At 40.1% G+C, this 21,395-nt stretch overlaps 1 protein-coding gene across 10 annotated transcripts in view; it reads left to right on the forward strand.

Moving 5' to 3' along the window:
• Nucleotides 1–21,395, forward strand: part of SENP6 (SUMO specific peptidase 6) — a 114,868-nt gene that overhangs the window by 75,175 nt on the left and 18,298 nt on the right. For all 10 annotated transcript variants that reach the window (XR_004672033.3, XM_003805813.7, XM_063605386.1 and 7 more), the window contains 5 exons: nucleotides 784–1,010; nucleotides 2,338–2,447; nucleotides 2,566–2,682; nucleotides 19,619–19,738; nucleotides 21,236–21,328. Coding sequence is in view for 9 of the 10 variants with exons in the window: in XM_003805813.7 (XP_003805861.1) it covers nucleotides 784–1,010; nucleotides 2,338–2,447; nucleotides 2,566–2,682; nucleotides 19,619–19,738; nucleotides 21,236–21,328 (667 nt within the window). In the remaining variant the exon portion in view is untranslated. The remainder of the gene's footprint in view (nucleotides 1–783; nucleotides 1,011–2,337; nucleotides 2,448–2,565; nucleotides 2,683–19,618; nucleotides 19,739–21,235; nucleotides 21,329–21,395) is intronic.

Below are 21,395 nucleotides of genomic sequence, written 5' to 3' on the forward strand. Positions count from 1 at the left end.
AAGATAAAACCCAGACTTACTCATTTACAAAGTTTCTAAGTGGATTAAAACCCAAAAGATCTGCACTCTTAACTAACACTGTAATCTGAGTAAAATAAAATTTTTTAACTGATAGGAATATTAAATGTAAATCAGCCATATAAATCTGGAAATCTTGAAACTTGGCCTGAATAGGAAGTTGTTAAGTTCCTAAAATGGGCCTTAAGTCTTTATAATACATAGATGTGGTTCTCCAGGTTTTTTTCCTTCACCTTTAACACGTAAAGCATGGCTTGACTGCTTAGAAGATATACACATTTCAGCAGTAATTGCTGCTTCAGCTTAATTATGAAAAAATGTTAGCTACCACTAAATCTGCAAGAGTTGGCACATTAGTGAAAAGCTGTTTTGCAGTTAGATTCTCTTGAGATACTACCAGTTCACATGGCAATTTTCTATTTGTGTTTGACAAAAATGTTAACTATTATATCTTTAAGACTATAGAATTTAGATTTATTAGATGAAGTAAATTAGTTACATACGTGAATAGATTTGTTCTTGAACTGTTGTTAGAGTAATGTATTCTGGTTCCTTCCAATAACTTAGGTGACGTTGGCATGTAACACATACTGGTCTTTCCAGTGATTGTTGTGTATCCACTGTACGTCAGACATTGTTGTGGACCTTTATACTGGGATTTCTGATTATCCTCCTGGAAAGAATTAATAATTACTCCTTTTAAAAGTATCTATTTACTTCTTTTGTTTTTTTTTTGGACTTATAGTTATATTTATTTCTTTTCAGATTTAGAAGAACAATATATAATTTTAATTTTTCAAAATGGCCTTGATCCTCAGGCAAATATGGTATTTGAAAGTATCATTAATGAAATTGGTATAAAGAATAACATCTCCAATTTTTTTGGGAAAATTGCCTTTGAAGAAGCTAATGGCAGACTTGTTGCCTGTACAAGAACCTATGAAGAGAACATCAAAGGAAGTTGTGGGCAAAAGGAAAACAAAATTAAAAGTGTAATTATGTTTTTTAATTTAAAAATATTCTTAAATTGTGGGTAGTTTTAAAGGGAAATATGTTTTATTTTAATACTGTTCATTTCAGTGTTAAATCTTTTTAATTTTATTTCAGAATTACTTACTTTTATGTGTGATTTGTAAACTACCTTGTGTCAAAACAGTGGTGGGTAGGTGCCAAATACCACTTGATACAGGTCTCAGAAGCATTTTTGGTTCCTCCCCATTCTATCCTTATCTTTACTTTTCATCATCATTTTTTCTGTCATCCTTTTTTCTTTATACCCTACTTCCAACATATATATGCACACACTGCTACATTCAAATGGATTGGTTACCCTGTGTCTTACGTTTGAAGAAATTGTGGTCCGTGGTGTACATTTGTATGTAATATAGGCATATATGGTTGAAAACTTGAGAGATGAAGAATACATGCTATTTGATCTTTATTGTCAAAACATGTATCTAGTACTAAAATAACTATTCATATAGGTAGGTAACTCGGAAGCCACCTGAAGCAAAGGCCACAATACTACTAAACACATAGTATAATGGTAAATAATACAAACATAATTTTAAAACTCTAAGTTTATTTCCTATTACAGCAACTTAGCTTTGCTGACCTAATTTATTGGGAACAAATCTCTCACACTGCCTACAAACTTGGAAATATGGCTATCCACAGCACAATCTTGGTGATAGTTAGCAAGGACTCCCCAGAGAAGAGCTGTAAATATAGTTAAGTGGGTTGAGAAAAGAACAAAAGAAGAAAGGGAAATGGTTCTTTTTCTTTTGCATAGTTTGCATGGGAGACAGTGCCAGAGGAAGAAAAGAGCAGCATAATGCCACTGGGATGGACTCAAACTTCAGAGGAAGGTTCTTTCCTCCAAGGAACCCCTGTTTCACTTAGCTTTATGGAGGGCTGAAACTCATTAGACTGTGTTCCCTGAGCCTCTGCCCCTACATCTTATAGATTGCCTAGCCATTGAACTAAGAGGCAAAAACCACTTTGGTTTTTTTGAAAGGTTATTTGAATTTTACCAGCATTATTTAATTTCATGTAGATAGTAGAGATCTTAGAGAAGTAAGATACTGGAAAATTACTGTTACATAAGTTGGGAGAGTATCACTATCTAGAAGCTACAGATAATAAAGTGGCCCCTAGTTTTGCCTGTTTCTTGTTTTTAATTGTTAAGTATCATGCATACTTTTTAGTTCCACATTTTTAATCCTTTTGCATTGAAAAGCATTCTTGCCTTGTGCTTACCCTTTTTACTGAAACTTTTCCTAATTGACTGTAAATTGCTAATTTAATTTCCTTTACCAGGTATCATTTGAATCTAAAATACAACTTAGAAGCAAACAAGAATTTCAGTTTTTTGATGAAGAAGAAGAAACTGGAGAAAACCACACCATCTTCATTGGCCCAGTAGAAAAGTGAGAGAATTCCTTTATATTTGCAATGATCTTAAATGTCTTTCTCTGTTTTATTACATTTCAGTTGTGTATATATATATAGATTTGTTTATTTGCTTGCCTTCTAATTTTGTTACAGGTTGATAGTATATCCACCACCTCCAGCTAAGGGAGGCATCTCTGTTACCAATGAGGACCTGCACTGTCTAAATGAAGGAGAATTTTTAAATGATGTTATTATAGACTTTTATTTGAAGTAAGTTAATTTTCCACTGATCTTTTATTAAATCTTTAACATTCCGTCATATCTTATGTCTTTGTTTTCCAGAGTCAGGCTTTTTGAGTTTTAAATTCCATCTCTGCCACTTACTGTGTGACATTTGGGGAGTTATTTTTTCTGTTTCTGTCTTTGCACATTTTAAAAATGAGAATTCTATCTAAAAAGTTGGGAAAATTGGGCCAGGGAGATATCTGGCTTATGTCTGTAATCCTGACACTTTGGGAGGTCAAGGTGGGAGGATCGCTTGAGCCCAAGAGTTCACGACCAGCCTGGGAAACAAAGTGAGACCTTGTCTCCACAAAAAATTTAAAAATTAGCCAGGCATATACCTATAGTCCCAGCCACTTGGGAGGCTCAGACAGGAAGATTACCTGAGCCCATGAGTTCGAAGTTGCACTGAGCCATGATGGCGCCACTGCACTCCAGCCTGGTCAACAAAGCAAAACTCTACCCCCACACCCACCCCCGAAAACAGGAGTTGTGAGAATTAAATGAGATCGTACATATCAAGTAGTAGGAAAAATGCCTAGTGCAGTGTTAGAAGTTTATGGTCTTGTAGGAAGCACAAATATGGAATTAAAGCAATGATAGAAGCATTAACATGGTACAGACCTAGCAGATGAGAGAATGCTTCATTATCTTTGGAGGTTGGGAGATATGAGGGACCAGGAAGCTTTCCTGGAAGAGCTTACATTATGACCCAGTATACATTATGACCCAACATAACACATGTATACACCTATGTGCAGTGTGTTTATACATTTATCAATTTGTATGTTTTTACTGGTTTGTGATATAAAATGGATATGTATATGAAATAAAACAGAACTTAGCATCAGTATGCATAGTTCTCTGTAATATTTTCTAGTTTCTTATACTGTGTTTCATTAAACAAAACAAAACTTTTAAAAATTGATGCTGGAATCTGCTGAATTGATTTTATAGCCTATTGGTGGTTGCAACTCAGTTTGGTGGGAAAACACACATTGTTATAAAGAGCAAAGTTTTGATCAGAGAAATGATATCATAATTGAATTTCTGTTAAGACCATTTTGATAGGCATGACATCGTGGAAGTCTAGATGAGAGGTGATTTAAGGAAATTTAATTAAGATGATTTAAGAAGCCTATTTAAGATATTTTAGTTGAAATGATGAGACATTTTATGAGGTAGAATTGTTTACTATATAGAATTAGTAGTACTCTAGGACTAATTAAGTGGATATTAAGGAGGAGAGGAAAGGGTACCAGGTAGCTCCTAGTTTTCTGGCTCACAAGACCTGCTAAATGATGTTGGCACTAAAGCAGTGAATGCAGAAGGAGAACAGGCTTGGGTGAGGAGGGGATAAGTTCCCTTTTAGAGGTCTGTGATATAACAAAAGGACAGTGCCAATAAGCAGTTGAGCAAATGGTGCTAGAGTTTGGTTGAGTTCTGACCAACAGAGATGGTAAGATGTTGTTTAATTGTGAGAATGAATGAAATTGCTTAGGTAGGGATATAGAATGAGAAAAAGAGTATACGGACAGATCCTGGAGATTACATTTTAAGAGATAGACCAGGAATAAAAAGGCTCCCATGAATAATTTCCAAAGCTGTTGAAGAAGTAAGAAGAGAAATTGAAGGGAAGTGAGAGCTTTAAAGGAGATTATACTCAGTGTTAACAATATAGCAGAGATCAAGGCAGATAAGGGCTAACTAAGTATAATTTTGAGTTCACAATGACCCCAAGGTAATTAAGTTAACTATACAGCCTGGACTGGCACCCCAGTCCCAGGGGTAACAAGTTACCCCTGAACTCCATTAGAGATGGTATCAGTGGAAGCCTATTGGAGGCCTCCCACCCCCATCCATCAGTAACAGGGAGCTCTCTGGTATCAGTGGAGGTCTAGTAGAGAATATATACTTTTAGTCCCACCTCACAATAATGAGGTAACACCCTACTACCCACTGGAGTGTGGTGCTAGAGGAAGTCTGCTAAAACACAAGAATTATATTGCTCTACATAGTTGCCAGCAAAAACAAAAACCATAGTACTCAAAATGTCCAGATTTCAAAATGAAAATCATTTGCCTTACCCAGAATCAGGAAGATCTCAAACTGAATGAGAAAAGAATATCAATAGACATTAACACCAAGAAGACACAAATGTCAGAATTATTTGACAAAGATTTTAAAGCATCTGATACAGTTGAGGTTTGTGTCCCCGCCCAAATCTCATGTCCATTTGTAATCCCCAATGTTGGAAGAGGGGCCTTGTGGGAGGTGATTGGATTCTGGGGGCAGATTTTCCCCTTTCTATCCTTGTTACATTGAGTAAGTTCTCACAAGTTCTGGTTGTTTATAAAAGTGTGTAGCACCTCCCCCTTTGTTCTCTGTTACTCCTGCTCTGGCCATGTAAGATGTATGTCCTTCCTCTTCACCTTTCCTCATGATTCCAAGTTTCCTGAGGCCTCCACAGCTACGCTTCCTGTATAGCCTGTGGATCTGTGAGTCAATTAAACCTCTTTTCTTTATAAATTACCCAGTCTCAGGTATTTCTTTTTTTTTTTTTGGAGATGGAGTCTTGCTCTCTCACCCAGTCTACAGTGCAGTGGCGCGATCTTGGCCCACGGCAGCCTTTGCCTTCTACATTCAAGCAGTCCTTCCACCTCAGCCTCCCAGGTAGCTTGGATTACAGGTACTCACCACCACACCCAGCTAATTTTCAGGTGGTTCTTTAGAGCAGTGAGAGAACGGACTGATACAGCATCCATCATAAAAATGTTTTAATGAACATGATGACAACTCTTGAAACAAATGAAAACTCAAAACAATATAAAGAAGAAACAAATGGATGGGTCATGCCTGTAATCCTAGCAATTTTGGAGGCCAAGGTGGGAGGATCACTTGAGGCCAGGAGTTTGAGACCAGCCTGGGCAACATAGCAAAATCCTCATCTCTACAAAAAAACAAAAATATAAAAAACAAGGAAGAAACAAATGGAAATTTTAGAACTCAAAATACAAAACTGAAATAATGACTTCAGGAGCTGGGCTCAATAGCAGAATGGAAAAGACAGAGGAAAGAATCAGTGAACTGTCTACAAGGAATGTCAAAGTAATGATATTAAATAGGTTGAAAGAAAAAGGATGGAAAAGATAAACCATACAAACATTAAACACAAGAAAGCAGAGTCTGACAAATAAACTTCTGAGGAAAGAAAATTACCAGGGATCAAGAAGGATGTTATGTAATGATAAAGGAATGATCCACCAAGAAAACATACTAATCCTATGTACTAAACAACAGAACTATAAAATGTGTGAAGCAAAAACTGATAGACCTGAAAGGAGAAACAGACAAATCCACAAATAAAATTGGAGATGTTAGTACCCCTCTCTCAACAATTGGTAGAACAACTAGAAAGAAAATCAACAAGGATATAGAAGAACTCGACAACACCATCAACCAGCAGGATCTACTCAACATCAGGATTATATTCTTTTTCTTTTTTAATTATACTTTAAGATCTATGGTACATGTGTACAACATGCAGGTTTGATACATAGGTATACATGTGCCATGTTGGTTTGCTGTACCCATCAACTCATCATTTATATTAGGTATTTCTCCTAATGCTATCCCTCCCCTAGCCCCCCACTCCCCAACAGGCCCCGGTGTGTGATGTTCCCCTCCCTGTGTCCAGGTGTTCTCCTTGTTCAACTCCTACGTATGAGTGAGAACATGTGGTGTTTGGTTTTCTGTTCCTGTGTTAGTTTGCTGAGAATGATGGTTTCCAGCTTTATCCATGTCCCTGCAAAGGACATGAACTCGTCCTTTCTTATGGCTGCATAGTATTCCATGGTGTATATGTGCCACATTTCCTTAATCCAGTCTATCATTGATGGACATTTGGGTTGGTTCCAAGTCTTGCTATTGTGAATAGTGCCGCAATAAACATACATGTGCATGTGTCTTTATAGTAGCATGATTTATAATCCTTTGGGTATATACCAGGTAATGGGATTGCTGGGTCAAATGGTAATTCTAGTTCTAGATCCTTGAGGAATCGCCACACTGTCTTACACAATGGTTGAACTAATTTACACTCCCACCAACAGTGTAAAAGCATTCCTATTTCTCCACATCCTCTCCAGCATCTGTTGTTTCCTGACTTTTTAAAGATTGCCAAACTGGCATGAGATGGTTATCTCATTGTGGTTTTTGATTTGCATTTCTCTGATGACCAGTGATGGTGAGCATTTTTTCATGTGTCTGTTCGCTGTATAGATGTCTTCTTTAGAGAAGTGTCTGTTCATATCCTTTGCCCATTTTTTGATGGGGTTTTTTTTTCTTGTAAATTTGTTTGAGTTCATTGTAGATTCTGGATATTAGCCCTTTGTCAGATGGGTAGATTGCAAAAATTTTGTCCCATTCTGTAGGTTGCCTGTGATGATAGTTTCTTTTGCCATGCGGAAGTTCTTTAGTTTAATTAGATCCCATTTGTCAATTTTGGCTTTTGTTGCCATTGCTTTTGGTGTTTTAGTCATGAAGTCCTTGCCCATGCCTATGACCTGAATGGTATTGCCTAGGTTTTCTTCTAGGGTTTTTATGGTTTTAGGTCTAACATTTAAGTCTTTAATCCATCTTGAATTAGTTTTTGTATACGGTGTAAGGAAGGGATCCAGTTTCAGCTTTCTACATATGGCTAGCCAGTTTTCCCAGCACCATTTATTAAATAGGGAATCCTTTCCCCATTTCTTGTTTTTGTCAGGTTTGTCAAAGATCAGATGGTTGTAGATGTGTGGTATTATTTCTCAGGCCTCTTTTCTGTTCCATTGGTGTATATCTCTGTTTTGGTACCAGTACCATGCTGATTTGGTTACTGTAGCTTTGTAGTATAGTTTGAAGTCAGGTAGCATGATGCCTCTAGCTTTGTTGTTTTTGCTTAGGATTGTCTTGGCAATGCAGGCTCTTTTTTGGTTCCATATGAACTTTAAAGTAGTTTTTTCTAATTCTGTGAAGAAAGTCACTGGTAGCTTGATGGGGATGACATTGAATCTATACATTACTTTGGGCAGTATGGCCATTTTCACAATATTGATTCTTCCTATCCATGAGAATGGAATATTCTTCCATTTGTTTGTGTCCTCTTTTATTTCGTTGAGCAGTGGTTTGTAATTGTCCTTGAAGAGGTCCTTCACATCCCTTGTAGGTTGGATTCCTAGGTATTTTATTCTCTTTGTAGCAACTGTGAATGGGAGTTCACTCATGATTTGGCTCTCTGTTTATCTGTTAATGGTGTATAGGAATGCTCGTGATTTTTGCACATTGATTTTGTATCCTGAGACTTTGCTGAAGTTGCTTATCAGCATGAGGAGATTTTGGGCTGAGATGATGGGGTTTTCTAAATACACAATCATGTCATCTGCAAACAGGGACAATTTGACTTCCCCATTTCCTAATTGAATACGCTTTATTTCTTTCTCTTGCCTGATTGCCCTAGCCAGAACTTCCAACACTATGTTGAATAGGAGTGGTGAGAGAGGGCATCCTTGTCTTGTGCTGGTTTTCAAACGGAATGCTTCCAGTTTTTGCCCATTCAGGATGATATTGGCTGTGGGTTTGTCATAAATAGCTCTTATTATTTTGAGATATTTTCCATCAATACCTAGTTTATTGAGAGTTTTTAGCATGAAGGGCTGTTGAATTTTGTCAAAGGCCTTTTCTGCATCTATTGAGATAATCATGTGGTTTTTGTCATTGGTTCTGTTTATATGATGGATTATGTTTATTGATTTGCATATGTTGAACTAGCCTTGCATCCCAGGGATGAAGCCCACTTGATCATGGTGGATAAGCTTTTTGATGTGCTGCTGGACTTCGTTTGCCAGTGTTTTATTGAGGATTTTCACATCAATGTTCATCAGGGATATTGATCTGAAATTCTCTTTTTTTGTTGTGTGTCTCCCAGGCTTTGGTATCAGGATGATGCTGGCCTCATAAAATGAGTTAGGGAGAATTTCCTCTTTTTCTATTGATTGAAATAGTTTCAGAAGGAATGATACTAGCTCCTCCTTGTACCTCTGGTAGAATTAGGCTGTGAATCCATCTGGTCCTGGACTTTTTTTGGTTGGTAGGCTATTAATTATTACCTCAATTTCAGAGCCTGTTACTGGTCTATTTAGAGAGTCAACTTCTTCCTGGTTTAGTCTTGGGAGGGTGTATGTGTCCAGGAATTTATCCATTTTTTCTAGATTTTCTAGATTATTTGCATAGAGGTGTTTATTCTCTGATGGTAGTTTGTACTTCTGTGGGATCAGTGGTGATATCCCCTTTTTCATTTTTTATGGCATCTATGTGATTCTTCTCTCTTTTCTTCTTTATTAGTCTTGCTAGCAGTCAATCAATTTTGTTGATCTTTTCAAAAAACCAGCTCCTGGATTCATTGATTTTTTTTGAAGGGTTTTTTGTGTCTCTATCTCCTTCAGTTCTGCTTTGATCTTAGTTATTTCTTGCCTTCTGCTAGCTTTTGAATTTGTTTGCTCTTGCTTCTCTAGTTTTTTAAATTGTGATGTTAGGGTGTCAATTTTAGATCTTTCCTGCTTTCTCTTGTGGGCATTTAGTGCTATAAATTTCCCTCTACACACTGCTTTAAATTAAGGTGATTTAAATGTGTCCAAGAGATTCTGGTACGTTGTGCCTTTGTTCTCACTGGTTTCAAAGAACATCTTTATTTCTGTCTTCATTTCGTTATTTACCCGTCATTCAGGAGCAAGTTGTTCAGTTTCCATGTAGTTGTGCAGTTTTGAGTGAGTTTCTTAATCCTAAGTTCTAATTTGATTACACTGTGGTCTGAGAGACAGTTTGTTGTGATTTCTATTCTTTTACATTTGCTGAGGAGTGCTTTACTTCCAATTATGTGGTCAATTTTTGAATAAGTGCGATGTGGTGCTGAGAAGAATGTATATTCTGTTGATTTGGGGTGGAGAGTTCTGTAGATGTCTATTAGGTCTGTTTGTTGCAGAGCTGAGTTCAGGTTCTGGATATCCTTGTTAACCTTCTGTCTGGTTGATCTGTCTAATATTGACAATGGGGTGTTAAAGTCTCCCATTATTGTTGTGTGGGAGTCTAAGTCTCTTTGTAGGTCACTCAGAACTTGCTTTATGAATCTGGGTGCTCCTGTATTGGGTGCATATATGTTTAGGATAGTTAGTTCTTCTTATTGAATTGATCCCTTTACCATTATGTAATGGCCTTCTTTGTTTCTTTTGATCGCTGTTGGTTTAAAGTCTGTTTTATCCGAGACTAGGATTGCAACCCCTGCCTTTTTTTGTTTTCCATTTGCTTGGTAGATCTTCCTCCATTCCTTTATTTTGAGCCTGTGTGTCTCTCTGCATGTGAGATGGGTTTCCTGAATACAGCACACTGATGGGTCTTGACTCTTTATCCAATTTGCCAGTCTGTGTCTTTTAATTGGGGCATTTAGCCCATTTACATTTAAAGTTAACATTGTTATGTGTGAATTTGATCCTGTCATTATGATGTTCACTGGTTATTTTGCCCGTTAATTGATGCAGTTTCTTCATAGCATCGATGGTCTTTACAATTTGGCCTGTTTTTGCAGTGGCTGGTACCAGTTGTTTCTTTCCATGTTTAGTGCTTCTTTCAGGAGCTCTTGCAAGGCAGGCCTGGTGGTGACAAAATCTCTCAGCATTTGCTTTGTCTGTAAAGTATTTTATTTCTCCTTCACTTATGAAGCTTAGTTTGGCTAGATATGAAATTCTGGGTTGAAAATTCTTTCCTTTAAGAATGTTGAATATTGGCCCTCACTCTCTTCTGGCTTGTAGGGTTTCTGCCGAGAGATCCGCTGTTAGTCTGGTGGGCTTCCCTTTGTGGATAATCAGCCTTTCTCTCTGGCTGCCCTTAACACTTTTTCCTTCATTTCAACCTTGGGGAATCTGACAATTATGTGGCTTGGAGTTGCTCTTCTCAAGGAGTATCTTTGTGGTGTTCTCTGCATTTCCTGAATTTGAATATTGGCCTGCCTTGCTAGGCTGGGGAAGTTCTCCTGGGTAATATCCTGAAGAGTGTTTTCCAACTTGGTTCCATTCTCCCCGTCACTTTCAGGTACACCAATCAAATGTAGATTTGGTCTTTTCACATAGTCCCATATTTCTTGGAGGCTTTGTTTGTTTCTTTTTACTTTTTTTTCTCTAACCTTGTCTTCTCACTTTATTTCATTAATTTGACCTTCAATCACTGATACTCTTTCTTCCTCTTGATCGAATTGGCTATTGAAGCTTGTGCATGTGTCATGAAGTTCTTGTGCAATGGTTATCAGCTCCATCAGGTCATTTAAGGTCTTCTCTACACTCTTTATTCTAGTTAGCTATTCATCTAATCTTTTTTCATGGTGTTTAGCTTCCTTGAGATGGGTTCGAACATCCTCCTTTGGCTCGGAGAAGTTTGTTATTACTGACCTCCTGAAGCCTGCTTCTGTCAACTCGTCAAAGTCATTCTCCGCCCAGCTTTGTTCCGTTGCTGGCAAGGAGCTGCGATCCTTTGGAGAAGAAGAGGCGCTCTGATTTTTAGAATTTTCAGCTTTTCTGCTCTGGTTTCTCCCCATCTTTGTGGTTTTATCTACCTTTGGTCTTTGATGTTGGTGACCGACAGATGGGGTTTTGGTGTAGATGACCTTTTTGTTGATGTTGATGCTATTCCTTTCTGTTTGTTGATGCTATTCCTTTCTGTTTTCCTTCTAACAGTCAGGTCCCTCAGCTGTAGGTCTTTTGGAGTTTGCTGGAGTTCCACTCCAGACCAGCAGAGGCTGCAGAACAGCAAATATTGCTGCCTGATCCTTCCTCTGGAAGCTTCGTCCCAGAGGGGCAGCTGCCTATGTGAGGTGTCTGTCGGCCCCTACTGGGAGGTGTCTCCCAGTTAGGCTACACAGGGGTCAGGGACCCACTTCAGGAGGCATTCTGTCCGTTCTCAGAGCTCAGATGCCGTGCTGGGAGAACCACTGCCCTCTTCAGAGCTATCAGACAGGGATGTTTAAGTCTGCAGAAGTTGTCTGCTGCCTATTTTTCAGCTATGCCCTGCCCACAGTGGTGGAGTCTAGAGGCAGTAGGCCTTGTTGGGCTGCAGTGGGCTCCACCCAGTTTGAGCTTCCTGGCCGCTTTGTTTATCTACTCAAGCCTCAGCAATGGCGGATGCCCCTCCCCCAGTCAGGCTCCTGTCTCACAGATGGATCTCAGACCGCTGTGCTAGCAGTGAGCAAGGCTCCATGGGCGTGGGAGCCGCCGAGCCAGACACGGGAGAGAATCACCTTGTCTGCTGGTTGCTAAGACCTTGGGAAAAGCACAGTATTTGGGCGGGAGTGTCCCATTTTTCCAGGTAGTCTGTGAAGGCTTGCCTTGGCTGGGAAAGGGAAATCCCCCAACCTGTTGCACTTCCTGGGTGAGGCGATGCCCCGCCCTGCTTCAGCTCACCCTCCATGGGCTGCATCCCCTGTCCAACCAGTCCCAATGAGATGAACCAGTTACCTCAGTTGGAAATGCAGAAATCACCCATCTTCTGCATCGGTCATGCTGAGAGCTGCAGACCAGAGCTGTTCCTATTTGGCCATCTTGGAACCGCCACCCCACCCCCCCATCCAGGATTATATTCTATTTAGTTTAAACTGTGCCCCCATTTCAAGGACACCATTTTTCCTTTTGGTGTGTTTCAAAGTTCTTCATAGCTGACCAGACACAGTGGCTCATACCTCTAATCCCAGGGCTTTGGGAGGCCAAGGTGGGAGGATCACTTGAAGCCAAGAGTTGGAGACCAGCCTGTGCAATATAATGAAGCCCTGTCTCTACAAAAAAGAAAATTTTAATTAGCTGGGCAAGCCAGGCGTGGTGGCTCACGCCTATAATCCCAGCACTTTGGGAAGCCGAGGCAGGTGGATCATCTGAGGTCAGGAGGTGAAACCAGCCTGACCAACATGGAGAAACCCCAACTCTACTAAAAATACAAAATTAGCCAGGTGTGGTAGTGCATGCCTGTAATCCCAGCTACTCGGGAGGCTGAGGCAGGAGAATCACTTGAACCCAGGAGACGGAGGTTGCGGGGAGCCGAGATCATGCCATTGAACTCCAGCCTGGGCAACAAGAGTGAAACTCCGTCTCAAGAAAAAAATTTAGCTGGGCATGGTGGTGCACACCTATAGTCCTAGCTATTGAGGAGGCTGAGATGGGAGGATCACCTGAGCCCATGACAAGAGTTTGAGGCTACAGTGAGCTATGATTACACACCACTGTACTCCAACCTGGGTGACAGAGCAAGACACTATATCCAAGAAAAAAATAAAATCTTTATAGATAAGTCAAAAGATGTTATCTCTTTTTTAAGTGATCCATACAAGTGGCCAAAAAGCATATGAAAGATGCTCAACATCAGTAATCATTAGAGAAATGCAGCATCAAAACAATATAACACAGTGTCATCTCACTTCCATTAGGATGGCTACTATTAAAACAGAAACAAAAAAAAACAGAAAATAAGTGTTGATGAGGATGTGGAGAAATTGAAACTGTTAAAATGGTGCTGCCACTGTGGAAAACAGTGCGTAGGCTCCTCAAAAAATTTGAAATAGAACTACAATATGATCCAGCAATCCCACTTCTGGGTATACAGTCTTGTGCCACATAACGTTTCAGTCAATTATGGACCATATGTGATGGTGAGCCCGTAAGATTATAATAACGTATTTTTACTGTAGCTTTTCTATGGGCACACAAATAGTTTCCATTGTGTCACAGTTGCCTACGGTATTCAGTATGGTAACATACTATACAGGTGTATAGTGTAGAAGCAGTAGGTTATACCATATAGCCTAGGTGTATAGGACACTATGCCACCTAGGATTGTATAAGTACACTCTATGATGCACAACTTCAAATTACCTCATGATGCCTTTCTCAGAACATAACCCCATTCTTAAGCACTGCATGACTGGATGTCCAAAAGAACTGAAAGCAGCGTCTTTTTGTTTTGAGTTAGGGTCTCATTCTGTCACCCATGATGGAGTGCAGCATCACAGTCACAGCTCACGATAGCCTCCTGGGCTCAAGTGATCGTCCTGCCTCAGCTTCCTAAGTAGCTGGGACTACAGGTGCATACTGTCACACCCTGCTAATTTTTTCACTTTTATACAGATGGTGTCTCACTTTGTTGGCCAGGCTGGTCTTGAGCTCCTGCCCTCAAGCAGTCCTCCTACCTTGGCTTCCCAAAGTTCTGGGATTACAGGCATAAGCCACTGCTCCCAACCAGAAAGCAGAGTCTTGAAGACATATTTGCACACCCATGTTCATAACAGCATTCATAATAGCTGAGTGGTGGAAACAATCCTGCTGTCCACTGATGAATGGATAAACCAAATGTGGTGTATACATATAATGCAATATGTATACATTTCCTTCCTTAAAAAGGAAGGAAATAATGTTACTTGCTTTAACATAGATGAACCTTGAGGTCATTGTGCCAAGCACAGTAAGTCAGTCACAAAAGTATGATTTCTGTTATATGAGGTATCTAAAGTAGTCAAATTCATAGAAACAGAAAATAGAATTGATGTTTACTGGGATTTGAGGGGAAGGGGAAAAGTTGTTGTTTAATAGACATATGTTCAGATTTGCAAAACAAAGTTACTGGAGATCTGTTTTTAACACTGTGCATATACTTTACACTGCTGAACTCTACACTCAGAATGGTTAACATGATAAATTTTATATGTTTGTTTTTGTTTTTTTGTTTTTTGTTTTTTTTTTTGAGATGGGAGTCTCACTCTGTCACCCAGGCTCTGGAGTGCAGTGGTGCAATCTCGGCTCACTGCAAGCTCCGCCTCCCGGGTTCATGCCATTCTCCTGCCTCAGCCTCCTGAGTAGCTGGGACTACAGGCGCCCGCCACCACGCCTGGCTAATTGTTTTGTATTTTTATTAGAGATGGGATTTCACCTTGTTGGCCACGCTGGTCTCGAACTTCTGTCCTCAAGTGATCCCCCCCTGCCCCCCATCAGCTTCCCAAAGTGCTGGGATTACAGGCATGAGCCACTGTGCTCAGCCTAATTTTTTTTTTTTTTTTTTTAATAGAGGCAGGATCTCCCTGTGTGCCCAGGCTGGTCTCAAATTTCTGGGCTGAAGCAATCCTCCCACCTTGGCCTCCAAAGTGCTGGAATTACAGGCGATTACCATTCCCAGCTAAAATTTTTTTTTTTTTTTTTTCAAAGACAGATTCTTACTTTGTCGTTCAGGTTGGAGAGCAGTGACGCAATCACGACTCACTGAAGCCCAGACCTCCCTGGCTCAAGTGATCCTCCTGCCTCAGCCTCTCAAGTAGCTGGGACTACATGTGCGAGCTACCACACTCTGCTAATTTTTAAAATTTTCTTGGAGATATAGGGTCTTCCTGTGTTGCCCAGGCTATTCTCAAGGGATCCTCCCACCACTGTGCCCAGCCCAAAATCACTGTTTAACTTCATCTTATAGTTAAAGGAGTTCTGATGATGTTAGATTTTCCATTTTATGGAATAGCAACTAAACAGCTTCACCAGCATTCAATATTTAAATGATGTATGCACTTAGAGAAATTGGTGCACCCAAATGGAAGAAATTCCCATAAGGTTTTTTTTTGTTATTGTGTTTTTTTGTTTGTTTGTTTGTTTGTTTTTGTTTTTGTTTTTTGTTTTCTTTTTTTGAGACGGAGTCTCGCTCTGTTGCCCAGTTTGGAGTGCAGTGGTGCGATCTCAGCTCACTGCAAGCTCCGCCTCCCTGAGGCATTCTCCTGCCTCAGCCTCCCGAGTAGCTGGGACCACAGGCACCCGCCACCAGGCCTGGCTAATTTTTTGTATTTTTAGTAGAGATGGGGTTTCACCGTGTTAGCCAGGATGGTCTCGATCTCCTGACCTCGTGATCCGCCCGCCTCGGCCTCCCATTGTTTTTTGGTTTTTTTTGAGATGGAGTTTCACTCTCGTTGTCCAGGCTGGAGTGCAATGGCACAATCTCGGCTTACTGCAACATCCGCCTCCCTGGTTCAAGCTATTCTCCTGCCCCAGCCTCCTGAGTAGCTGGGATTACAGGCATGCGCTACCACACCCGGCTAGTTTTGTATTTTTAGTAGAGATGGGGTTTCTCCATGTTGGTCAGGCTGGTCTCAAACTCCCGACCTCAGGTGATCCGCCTGCCTCAGCCTCCCAAAGTGCTGGGATTACAGGCGTGAGCCACCGCGCCTGGCCTCCCATAAGTTTTTGTGGTAAGCTTGGGTTTTCCCTTTAATTCTAAAATGAGAGATATGATTATTATTTTAAAGTTAATAGTTGTGACACATGTACACTTAAAAAATCTAGAACTGTAGTCACAGAAATCTTATGGGTGCATATCAGAAAAACGAAACTAGTTACTTTAAAAGCATAAATTAGGCCAGGTGCAGTGACTCACACCTATAATCCCAGTACTTTGGGAGGCCGATGCTGGAGGATTGCTTCAGGCAAGGAGTTCAAGACCATATTGGGCAATATAGCAAGACCCTTGTCTCTACAAAAACATACAAAAAAAAAAAAAATTAGTTGGGCATGGTAGTGCAGGCCTGTGGTCCCAGCTACTCAGGAGAGTGAAGTGAGGGATCACTTGAGCCCGGGAGTTTGAGGTTGCAGTGAGCTGTGACCATGCCACTGCACTCCAGCCTGGGCGAGAGAGTGAGACTTTATCTCAAAGAAATAAATAAAGCACAGGCTGGGTGTGGTGGCTCAAACCTGTAATCCTGGAGGCTTCCCAGGCTAGTGCCTGAGCCCCACATCCCTCGCCCCCCATCCTCCCCGCATCCCACTCCTCCCTCACACCTGGCCCTGTGGCTCTTCCTCCTTCCCTTCCCCCGCCAAAAAAAAAAAAAAATCTGTAATCCTAGCACTTGGGACGCCAAGGCAAGCAAACCACCTGAGCCCAGAAGTTCGAGATCAGCCTGGACAACATGGCGAAACCCCATGTTTACCCCCACCAAAAAAAACCAAAGTTAGCCGGGTATGGTGGCGTATGCCTGTAGTTCCAGCTACTCTGGAGGAAGAGGTAAGAGGATGGCTTCAGCCCAGGAGGCGGAGGCTGCAGTGAGCCACTATGTCCAGCTCAGTTTTCTTATATCACAAATACATTTCCTTTTTTTAAGGTGAATATCCCTTTATTCAGTTAAGTTTTATAAAACAGCCATTGTAGGCCAGGCAGAGTGGCTCACGCCTGTAATCCCAGCATTTTGGGAGGCCAGGGTGGGAGGATCATTTGAGGGATGGAGTTCGAGACCAACCTGGCCAACATGGTGAAACCTGGCCTCTACTAAAAAAAAAATACAGAAATTAGCTGGGTGTGGTGGCGGGTGCCTGCAGTCCTAGCTACTCAGGAGGCTGAGGCAGGAGAATCACTTGAACCTGGAGGTGGAGATTGCAGTGAGCCAAGATTGCACCACTGCGCTGCAGCCTGGGAGACAGAGTGATACTCAGTCTGAAATTTAAAAAAAAAAAAAAAAAAAAAAAAAAACACCAAAGTAGCCATTATAGTTTGGGCCAGCAAAAGTCTCATGGTTCACTCATTACAGTATAGTCCCTGGACTGATAGCTATTTATCTACATAGTGTGTTTTGAAGATACTATTGTAGAATTCAGCAATTAATATAAACTGTGTCTTGATCTGACTCACTGTCTTGTATTATCTTCTGTAGGGGCACACTGAGTTGCCTGAAAGCAAGAAATCTTAAATTATGTCATTTTCATTAAAATTTGAGCTTTGGAATTATTGCATATTAGTGATAAAAGTAACAGATCTCAAGAATGTGCCCTCTAGGGGGCCAGATGTTTTAAGCATTTGCTCTTTCTGTGTAAGATTTCACAAGACTTTCAGACTGTCCTCATTTTGATAATATGGTCATAAGCTTGAACTTGCATAAGTCCTATGAGAAAGTTTGGATCATAAATAAATTTAATATATCATAATTTCCCTTTGTGATATAAATGACTATTGTTACTTGTTTTGCTATAGATGTATAAAAAAATAACTAAGGCAATAAAAAATTAGAACCAGGCCAGGCACGGTGGCTCACGCCTGTAATCCCAGCACCTTAGGAGGCCGAGGCAGGTGGATCACCTGAGATCGAGAGTTCAAGACCAGCCTGACCAACATGGAGAAACCCCGTCTCTACTAAAAATACAAAATTAGCCTGGCATGGTGGTCCATGCCTATAATCCCAACTAATCAGGAGGCTGAGGCAAGAGAATCGCTTGAACCCGGGAGGCGGAGGTTGTGGTGAGCCGAGATCATGCCATTGCACTCCAGCCTGCCTGGGCAACAAGAGCGAAACTCTTATCTCAAAAAAAATTAGAACCAATGTAAGATCACTTTACAGAGTCATTGTTACCACCTCACCACTGTACAAGTTCTTTCTCTTTATTTTCTATTTTCATAAAAAATACTATGCTGCTGGATCTTCGTGGTTTATTAACTGAACTGTTTAAAATGAAATAAACAATACATAATGATAACAGCTTTACTTAGATATAATACATATAACATACAATTCACCCATTTGAAGTATACAATTCAGTGTGTTTCATTGCCCCATAAAGAAGCCTAGTACCCATTAGCAATCACTGTTTTCTTCCAATCCCTCCTCCAGCCCTATGCAACTGTCAGTCTTTTCTCTATCTCTGGCTTTTTGTATTCTGAACATTTTGTACAAATAGAACCATAAAATATGTGGTTTTTATGAGTAGATTCTTTTAGTTGGCATGTTTTCAAGGATTTTCTATGATCATGTATTATCACTTCATTTCTATTTCAGATATTTCATTGTATAAATGTAACACTTTATTTTTCCATTTATCAGTTGGTTAGCATTTTTCTTATGCTTTTGGGCTATTATGAATAATGTGGGGACATATGCTCTACTCTAGATTTAGAGTGTGCCCTTGGTTTTTTTTAATTTATTTTTATTTTCTTGAGACCAAGTCTTGGTCTGTCATGCCCAGGCTGGAGTGTAGTGGTGTGATTTTGGCTCACTGCAACCTCTGCCTCATAGGTTCAAGTGATTCTCCCGCCTCAGTCTCCCAAGTAGCTGGGATTACAGGCACTCGCCACCACGCCCGGCTAAATTTTTGTATTTTTAGTAGAGACAGGGTTTCATCATATTGGCCAGGCTGGTCTCGAGCTCCCAACCTCAGGTGATCTGCCCACCTCAGCCTCCCAAAGTGCTGACATTACAGGCATGAGGCACCGTGTGCAGCCTAACAAGGTTTTTGGTTTTTTGTGTGTGTGACAGAGTCTCACTCTGTTTCTCAGGCTGGAGTGCAGTGGCTCAATTTCCGCTAACTGCATAGAATGTGTCCTTGTTTTAAAACATTAGATCTTTATGTTATAATTTTATTTTCAAATAGCAATTTTCATTGCCTGAAGATAATCGGATAGTTATCAAACTTTGCTAATAACTTCCTTGGTTCTAAAGAAGAGAGATTGATGGTTCTAAAGAAAAAAGATTTACTGAGTTTTTAATACAAAGCGAACTGTGGCCGGGCGCCGTGGCTCACGCCTGTAATCCCAGCACTTTGGGAGGCTGAGGCGGGCGGATTACTTGAGGTCAGGAGTTCGAGACCAGCCTGACCAACATGGGGGAAACCCCATCTCTACTAAAATAGAAAAATTAGCTGGGCGTGGTGGTGTGTGCCTGTAATCCCAGCTACTTGGGAGGCTGAAGCAGGAGAATCACTTGAACCCAGGAGGTGGAGGTTGCAGTGAGTTGAGATCGCTCCACTGCACTCCAGCCTGGGCAACAGAGTGAGACTCTGTCTCAAAAAAATAGAAATAAATAAAGTGAACTGTTACATTAATTATATTTGAATTATTTTCTATCAAATAGATACTTGGTGCTTGAAAAACTGAAGAAGGAAGACGCTGACCGAATTCATATATTCAGTTCTTTTTTCTATAAACGCCTTAATCAGAGAGAGAGGAGAAATCATGAAACAACTAATCTGTCGTAAGTCAAACTCTGAAAATATTTAACAGATGTAAGTCACTCACATTTAACTAAGTAAAAAATCACGTACTTGAAAGAAAACACAAATCTCTGCAGTTCTCTTGCTTACTTTTTAAATTCTCCAGCCAGGAAGAGAACACACTAAATAAATCAGTTCCATTTTCATTCTTCATGGGTTCATATTCACCTTTCTTAAACTAACTTTGTGCTAGTTTTGGAATTTTTTTGAACAACTTATTTATATTGAGGCAATATCATTTAGTTCTCTTATCAGTTTACAAAATTAATATAATTCATAATATTCTAATACTTTCAGAATACCTGGAATTTATAAATGTTCTGGGTCAAATATCTAGAATAGTGTTTCCCAAATGTGACTAGTAGGTTTTTTTAAAATTACTTAGATACTTACTAACTACAGATTACTCTGTTTTATCCTAGATGTTTATCCATAATATCTAAGAAAGGAACCTGTGAATCTATATTCTTAATAAGCTCTTTGGGTGATTCTTCTCAGACAAATTAAGGAAATACTATTGTACATAGTAGGCCTGATTTGTTTTCTTTTTTTCAAGACAGGGTCTCACTCTGTCACCCAGGCTGGAGGGCATTGGTGTGATCTTGTCTCACCACAACCTCTACCTCCCACTCTCAAGTGATCCTTCCACCTCAGCCTCCCAAGTAGCTGGGACTAAGGCACACGCCACCCCACCCAGCTAATTTTTGTATTTTTTGTGGAGACAGGGTTTCACCATGTTTCCCAGGCTGGTTTCAAACTCCTGGGCTCAAGGAATCTGCTCACCTCTGCCTCCCCAAAGTACTGGGATTTCAGGTGTGAGCCACCATGCCCCACCTTTTTCTTTATAATTCCTCTCCAATAGTGATGGCATCTAGCTCTGATAATTTGCTGGTAATTGATCAAAAGATACACTTAAGAATTGGTACTTTTTAAATTTAAAACTAGTGTTAGATGTCTTGAATTGATGGCTGCTATGCATAATAAATAACAATAATAATATATTCTCTTATTTCAGCAATTCCTAATGTTGCATCTTAGAGGTGATAACAGTCATTGGTTTTGACCAGTGCTCATGGCTATATTGCTTCATCTACCATCAGATAATGCTCACTTTTCCTACTGTCTTCTCCCCAGTTACCCTAAGTCGTGCTTGGCTACACCTCTCAGTATAGTTGCCAGGACCAATTCTGCAGTAATAAAAATAGTAAAGAGAAGTCTAGGCAAGATAAGCACTAGAACTTCCACCCCTCAGATGGAGTAACAGGAGTAAAATATCTTTCTCCAAATTCAACAATGGGTAGTCCCATGCCTTCCTAGTTTCCATCCAACAAGTTCTATTTTCTTTCCCCAGTTTGTCAAACCATTTTATGCAACTGTTTGAGCTATTACATCTGAATCTTCTTAATTTATAAATCACTACATATAAGCTGGAGCACTAGAAATATTTCAGAAGCTTATAATTTATCTCTTTCTTACAGAATACAGCAAAAACGGCATGGGAGAGTAAAAACATGGACCCGGCACGTAGATATTTTTGAGAAGGATTTTATTTTTGTACCCCTTAATGAAGCGTGAGTAAGAATTTCCTTTAAAGGAAAATCTTTAAATCATGTAAATGATGGCAATTTTTAAATAATG

Source organism: Pan paniscus, chromosome 5 (genome assembly GCF_029289425.2).
Source record: "Pan paniscus chromosome 5, NHGRI_mPanPan1-v2.0_pri, whole genome shotgun sequence".
NCBI lineage: Eukaryota > Metazoa > Chordata > Mammalia > Primates > Hominidae > Pan > Pan paniscus.